General features: G+C 23.3%; 1 protein-coding gene across 4 annotated transcripts; it reads left to right on the forward strand.

Moving 5' to 3' along the window:
* The first annotated feature begins 300 nt into the window (after positions 1–300).
* On the forward strand, positions 301–7,207 carry LOC113556790 (E3 ubiquitin-protein ligase TRIM33-like). Of its 4 annotated transcripts, none has more exons than XM_026961941.1 (15): positions 301–518; positions 593–659; positions 1,949–2,112; positions 2,196–2,362; positions 2,425–2,517; positions 3,006–3,154; positions 3,607–3,717; positions 4,415–4,609; positions 4,672–4,793; positions 4,848–4,951; positions 5,757–5,829; positions 5,921–6,068; positions 6,128–6,332; positions 6,410–6,556; positions 6,920–7,207. In XM_026961941.1, the coding sequence occupies exons 3-15, from the start codon at positions 1,956–1,958 to the stop codon at positions 7,025–7,027; spliced, it is 1,779 nt and encodes a 592-aa protein (XP_026817742.1). In that variant the 5' UTR covers positions 301–518; positions 593–659; positions 1,949–1,955; the 3' UTR covers positions 7,028–7,207. The 4 variants fall into 4 exon arrangements, with proteins under 4 accessions (XP_026817742.1, XP_026817744.1, XP_026817743.1 ...); XM_026961943.1 differs by having other exon boundaries at positions 5,760–5,829; XM_026961942.1 differs by lacking the exon at positions 593–659.
* The last annotated feature ends 299 nt before the right edge of the window (positions 7,208–7,506 follow it).

Below are 7,506 nucleotides of genomic sequence, written 5' to 3' on the forward strand. Positions count from 1 at the left end.
GTTTGAGTCTCTCGAAAAGTTTATATACGCTGAGGGGTATTAATACTACGATTACTATGGTTAGTTGAGATGTACCTAATTACTAAAATATATTTATGATTTATCTTAAACCGTTGAAAGAACTCTATCATATAATATTACGAGTTATGAAAATACTAAATAGATTAATGAAAACTTTTTAGTGAAAAGGTCTTTTATCAAAAGTAGATAACAGTGGAGGTACCTCCACCATGACTGACGCGTACCTACCGGAGTGTGAACAATATAACTATAACTATACAAGAAAAGTGATCACAGACAAAACCTGTAAGCTATCGTTAAATGATTACACTGAGAACAATAATAATTATTAATTTTGATTATACAAAAACAAATTCTGATTATTGAACCTATGGAGAAAAAAAAACTTAATACATAAAAATCTAATTCATCCAATGAATTAGTGAAAAGAAGTAAATTGAATATTGAAGTAATCTATAAATGGTGTTTAAACTTTACATCGCACACATAATATTATAGTAAGTTAAAATAATTATGATTTGTGTAGGTATCCATTCTTATTATATTGTATGATGTGTGTTGTTGTGTACAGGTGAGCTCTGATTCTTTAGCATCATAGCTTGTGCTTTCTATTGTCGTCGACGTAGGAATTGAACCAGGTAATACAAGAAAGTTCTCACTTGCAGTTAATTATTGATTTATTTTTAGTTTAAATTTGATAATTTACCTTAAACTAAATTGAAATGTAATCGATGAAAGTTTATGAAAAAAATTATGTAATAGTTAAATCGTTTTTATAAATTGTAATCTTTTTAGATTATACTACACTGTTAGTCACACCTTGATCTTTTCGATCTCAATGGTACAATATTAATTTAAAATACAAATCAATAGGTATTTAAGATCATATATCTTTCAAAATCTAATGAAAAAAATAATTTAAGATAGTATGGTTTTAGTAGTTTTACCCATATGATTATTCATGTATTGGACGAAATGACCGCAATATTATGGTTAATGGGTATAAAACTGGTTTTATATTTTCTCATGCATGATTTTAGCAATACATTTCTAATCATTTTTAATTAATTGTTATGATGATTTAAAAAATATGTTAGTCTTAATTATCTTGGTTGGAAAATTATTAACTGATAATATAAGACCTTAAATAAGTGTGATTATTTCAAACATAGTCCAACTAAAGACAGGTTGAGAATATTAAGTAATGAATCAATAGTTAACAAATAATACATTTTACTAAAAAGTTAAAAAATAATGTGAATAATTCAAACGTTGCTCAGTTAAAAAAAGTTAGTTAATCATATTTAACTACTAATACCACTTGTTCACACACTTGTTATTGTAATAACTAATTAACCAACTTGTAAAAAATGTATTATTATTTATTATTTACTCTTGAAAATTAGGATACATAACATAAAGAAAAATTATTTTCTCTTTTACAAGCCATAGCTTCTGGAGACAAACCATCTATATTTTTGTTTTAAAAGAGTAAATTATACTCTAAAAATAGTTGCAGTACTATGATATTTACAGAATGTCAGAAATAATAACTTTCCCCATTTATATCTATGAAACATTGACGGAAATTTCAAATCTGATTGCTTAATTATTTTGAAATTCAATATTGTCAATAGTGATAAATGATGATGGATATTAGTAGGTATAAAAATAATATATTTTAGATAACGCCCACAGTGTACATATACCATATAACTCTTGTTTCGGACTTCAGGGCTTAATAATGAATTCAAAAAAGAAGTTTTGATTTGCATATTTAATTGTTTTTTAGAAAAATTTTTAAAAAGTCAACGTTATATTGGTACAAAATTTTCATTGAAAATAAAACTAATTATATGGATATAATATGAACTAAGAGTTCATTTGAGTAAAAATTTAATTATTGAGTAAATATTTTGCATTTCAGGTTTAAAATGATGAATTCAGACAATGTTAACAATGAAAATGTTGATCTTTGGTCAATAGATAAATGTATATTTTGTAAAGAACAAATAGGGGAAAATTCAAAAATCCTAAATTGTCTTCATGGAATTTGTGAGAATTGCATACCAAGTGATGAAACTGATTCAAGTAAAATTAATTTAAGGTTTTATTAAATAATCACATAGAATTTTTGAAAATGTTTTAAATTAGAAAATTATATGAAAATCTAGATATACAGTGTAAATGTGGAATTGTAACTAATGGTGAACTCATTAATTACCCAATTGTGCTACCAAATGTATCACAAGCTAAAATATGTTGTGCACAATATTGTGACGTAGTAGCAAAGAAAATCTGTATGTCTTGCAATAAGTTATATTGCAAACCATGTTCAACGGTAACCTTAAATTTGTTTGCATACTTATTTCTTTTATTTAAAATATGTTATTTGGTTTATAGATACATCTAAATAACAATAAGGATCATAAACCTATCTTAATGATGACTTATCCATTGAAAGAAGAATTTATTGCTTGCCCACATTGTACTGAAGTAAGTTATAGGTATTTTAAATAAATTAAAAAGTATTGTATTATTAAATGAAATGATAAAAAAAAAAGTGTGAAAGTGGGTACTGCTGTACAGTAGGTACAGTGGTTCATAAGAATTAAATGATATGTATGATTGTACACAAAAATTGATTCTGAGCTAAGGCAGTTCATGAATCTATAATAATATTACTATGAAGTATGAATATTTCATATTATATTTTTTGATATAATCAATACAGTAAATATTTTAATATTTTTAATACAGTATATATAATACACATTTTTTGTAAAAATAGAAAAATAAATCTATTGTTCCTCTCAGATTTAAAATACAATTTGAGATGAAAATTTAAAAAATTCTAGTTATAATTATATTTTAACTAAATTTTAATTAATATTTTATGTGTAAGTACATATTTTATTATTTTATTTAGTTTGATGATTGGTAGATATTTTTTTACAATACATATTATCATCATTTTGTTTTAGAAATGTGTAGAAGTTTATTGCACTAAATGCTCAAAAATGATTTGTTCTCTTTGTCATTTAAACTATCACCGGAAACATAATTTTAAAATTCTTAAAAAAATGGCTTCTCAAATCAAGTTAAAAATTAATATGGATCTAATTGAATTAAGGTATGGTATAAAGAAATATAAAAATGTTTCATATTAAGGATTAATTAGTCCTTACACTGCGATTGACGTACTAATATAATATGTGTAAATATATTGTTCTCTGCTAAAGGCGAGTATGTTTCTCTGTCTGCCAAATAAAACGAGTTTTGAAATTATACGGAAAAAAAAATAAAAATATCATGTTAATTTTGATAGAGACCATATTCATATTAAATTTTAATTAATTTTAAGTGTTTAACAGTGTCATTAATAGGTGAATTTAAAATTTGAAATTCAAGTTAATATAACTTTATATTTTTTTTTAATTTCAAATTATGGTTTAATGTATTAAATTTATCATTAAATATAAAAAAAATATTTCAAATTTATTCAGCAAATAGGTATTTTAGGAAATAAAAATTTAGTGAAAATATTATAATTTATAAAGTCTAAAAACTATTTTTATATTGCAGAAAAAATAACAATTTTTTAAATTCTTTGATGGAAAGATCAGATCATAATATTGAGATATTTAAGTCTCAGATGGATCAAATTAATGAAAATATTGATGATGCCACGAATCTGTAAGTTATATGTAGAATTTTATGAACTAAAAAGTATCAAAATATGCTATATAATATACAGTAAAAATCAAAAAATTATGCAAGAAATATGTAAGAAAATTTTAATTATTTACCTGATAATTCTTCACAATATTAAAAAAAATATTAATATTACTACTATATTTAAATGTTGTAAAAAAAAGTAGGTACTATGAACTTATAAATTAATATATTTTTTTATATTTTATTTATTATTAATAATAAATAGCATTCCTAATTTTTCTTCAGCTATGACATTTTTTATCAACATATTTTTGAATACAGATAATGATCGTTTGACACCAACTGAATGAAGAGGTTAGGGCATAATTGTAGTAACTATATATATAGTTAAATAGCAATAGCTTGAATTTTTCCTTTTATTTCATCAATTATTGAAATGCTTTTACTTAATTAATACCTATTTTTAAATTGTGCTTTAATTCAATGCAATAAATATTTGAATTTCATAAAAATATGCAACACCATTAAATAATATGTAGAAATATGCAAAAAAAAATTTCATCAGTAACTTCAAACTATTATAGTTCTTAAATATAACTGAAAAAAATCCAAAAATGTGAAAAGGAAAATTATGCAATTACATAAAAATCAATGCTCTGGTTTTAAGTTATATAATAAAAAAATCAAAATAATTTTATTTATTGTCTTATTGCAGATTACATGAAGAAATTAATAAACGCTCATTTGAATTAAAAAAGTCACTTAAAGACAATTTCATAGATGCTGTTCAGAAAATTAATATGAATAAGATGGTTCTTAATGATTTTAAAAAAGAAAATGAATATTATTATAATTTAACAAGTTCTGTTATCAACAATAATAAAACATTTGAATTTATTAAAATTTCAAAGTATGTTAAATAAGTTAAATATACATTTAAGAAGACATGTAACAGTCTATAATCTATTTTAGTATTGTCATGGATCAAATGATCATTGTGAAGAGACATACTACAAATATACCTATGGAAATAGCAAGTTGTTATGCTGATATGGTATTTAATTATGAACAATCTATGAAAGAATGCGTTGAAAGTAAGTTACTAAGCAATTGGGTATATTTTTTTTATTTATATTTTTTTTTTTTAGAAATAAAAGGATTTGGAAATATTACTTCAACACCAATTGTTAGTTTGCCAGAATATAAAACAATGATGAACTTAAATTATGATCACCAAGATCTTCAAAATAATGTAAGGTTTAAAGCAGTGTTTCTCAACCTTTGTACTATGACGACACACCATGAACAGATTTTATACTTTGTGACACACAATGGAAAAAAAAAATAAGAATAATACCTATTAATTTTTTGTAAATATAGTATCAACAAGATATGTGCATTTAATATTAGTACTTCCCACGACACGTTTGGACCTACCCGGCGACACACCAGTGTGTCGTGACAGATTGGTTGAGAAACACTGGCTTAGAGTATTGCAACAATATTCTTTTTATTTAATAGTTAAAATAATGTATTTTATGTATACTTTAACACTTTGACTGCGGCATGGTTTGACCTGAGCGATTCCCCTGAACATTTTTCGTAATAATAGTAGTAAGTATAATAAAAATATAAAAAATACCGGGAATCTCAAACCACCGCAAACTAAACAATTTCAATTATTCAACTATGCAGTGGCACAAGAACAAATAGCTTGTTGTATGCTGGTATTATTGGGAGAGTTCAGAAAGTAATACAAGTTGTCGACACACGCAGTGAAAGTGTTAATAAAACAAATTAAGCTGATACTTGTTATCCTATTAGTGTATTAAGATTAAAGTATAACTTTTTAAACAGTTAAATTTATTTTTAATTTTAATTTATTTTTATTTTTTATTTTGTTAGTAATTTTATTGACAAAATAAACAATTTTGTTTTATTATTTAATTTCACTATCAGGTTTATGACTTTTTCTTTCTAATAAAATATTCAATATTATACGTATGTAGTATATTGTTTAACATATATATATATAATTTTTATTAAATTATTTTTAGCAGCTTCCCAGTTTGAGTACTATGACACAGGTTAAGACGGAAATTTTAGATAACGAAATGAATATAGATTCAGGTATAATATTAATCATTCAAAATTTAAATATTAATAATGTTACTTATGTTAAATACCTATTTTTTGATTTAATTTTAATTTTATATTTAAGATTCTGATAGTTCAGAGTATGAACCACTTGTATACTGTTCTTGTTGTAATCAATGGAGTGAAAAACTAATAAATTGCATTCATTGTAAGAGGTCTTATCATTATGATTGTCATATTCCTTCAATAGATCAGGAGACTACACCTAATAAGTATTTTATATTTAAAATTATACTTTATTTTTATAATTGTTGTGTCTTACCTTTCATAGTCCACTTATGAAAACATGGAAGTGTACACTTTGTCAAGACATTTCAGACATTAGATTACATGTCAATGTCTTACTGAAAAAAGATGTCACAGCTTATTTTGTTAGTGGTTCTTCTGAACAAAGAATCATTCAATATATATTAATGGCGTTGTATTGTCAGAATGGAGACAGTGAACACTATCGTGAATGTTTGGATAGAGAGCTTGTAAGATATTATATAGATATAACAATAATTTAAATAAAATAAGAGTTTAGTAAGACATGATTATATGTGTGTTTTAGTATCCACGGTATTATGAAATAGTAAGTGATCCTATATCATTAAATGATATAAAACGGCGTTTCGAATATACTACTTCGTATATATCATTCATCAAACTTCTTAAAGATATAAACAAAGTGTTTACAAATGGAATGTTTTATTATACTGTAAGTATTGTTCAAGTACAATCATTTTAAATATTAAAATATTATATTTAAAAAGATGTTAGTATTTTACAAATTAATTGTTGTAAATCTTTATTTTGTAAAATAAAATATAAATTAATTTATATTAATTTATATATAACATTAATTCAGTGTTAATATCCTGATTATTAAAATACATTTTTTTAAGTTTAAATATGTTATATAATAACTAAGATTGTACATTTCATTGTTCATACTTACTACATATATTTATATTATATTATTGAAATTTGTGAATTTGTTGGCATTCTTTTTGATCTTATTTAGAAGGGTTCGAATTTAGTATACATGTATTTTATTAATATTTCCAATGTATCTTTTTAGGAGGGTGATCCATATCATGAATCTGCAAAACAACTTCAGAATACTTTCTTTAGAATGGTAACACTATGGTTACCCAAAATTGACATAACAATTCTACAAAATCCATAATTCAGTCATGTAGTTGAAAACTAACATTGTTTAATATGACACATCATTTTGGAGAATATTAAGGTTTTTTTTTAAAGATGAATTTTAATTCTTAATAATAATTTTGTTTCTAAAAACTTTATTGAATATTTTAGTTTATTTGGTATTTATTAAAAATGTATAATTGGTTATTTTACTTAATATTACTCGTTACTTGTATTTTAGATTTATTTATTTTTTGTTAAAAATTATTTATCTTAAAATGCACTTTATTTTTATTACATATTTTTGATTTCTTGTTACAAATATTTAAGTATAATTTTCTATTACAATTTATAAGTAATCATTTGTGTAAATAGTTTTATTAAAAAAGTTAATAAATAGAACTCATTGCACCAATATTTAATTGAAGAAACATTGCATAGTGTAATCAGAGTTTCAGGAGAAGCTAACCACAATTTTTAATAAGTACTTATTTTTATTTTTAGTATTTTATAAAA

Source organism: Rhopalosiphum maidis, chromosome 3 (genome assembly GCF_003676215.2).
Source record: "Rhopalosiphum maidis isolate BTI-1 chromosome 3, ASM367621v3, whole genome shotgun sequence".
NCBI classification, from domain to species: domain Eukaryota; kingdom Metazoa; phylum Arthropoda; class Insecta; order Hemiptera; family Aphididae; genus Rhopalosiphum; species Rhopalosiphum maidis.

Bases quoted from the DNA above. Each gene is read 5' to 3' on its own strand.
- LOC113556790 (XM_026961941.1), top strand. From the start codon at position 1,956: ATGATGAATTCAGACAATGTTAACAATGAAAATGTTGATCTTTGGTCA. The intron at 5,830-5,920 runs GTATAATATTAA...TTTATATTTAAG, and splicing joins CGAAATGAATATAGATTCAG to ATTCTGATAGTTCAGAGTAT. The intron at 6,557-6,919 runs GTAAGTATTGTT...GTATCTTTTTAG, and splicing joins ATGGAATGTTTTATTATACT to GAGGGTGATCCATATCATGA.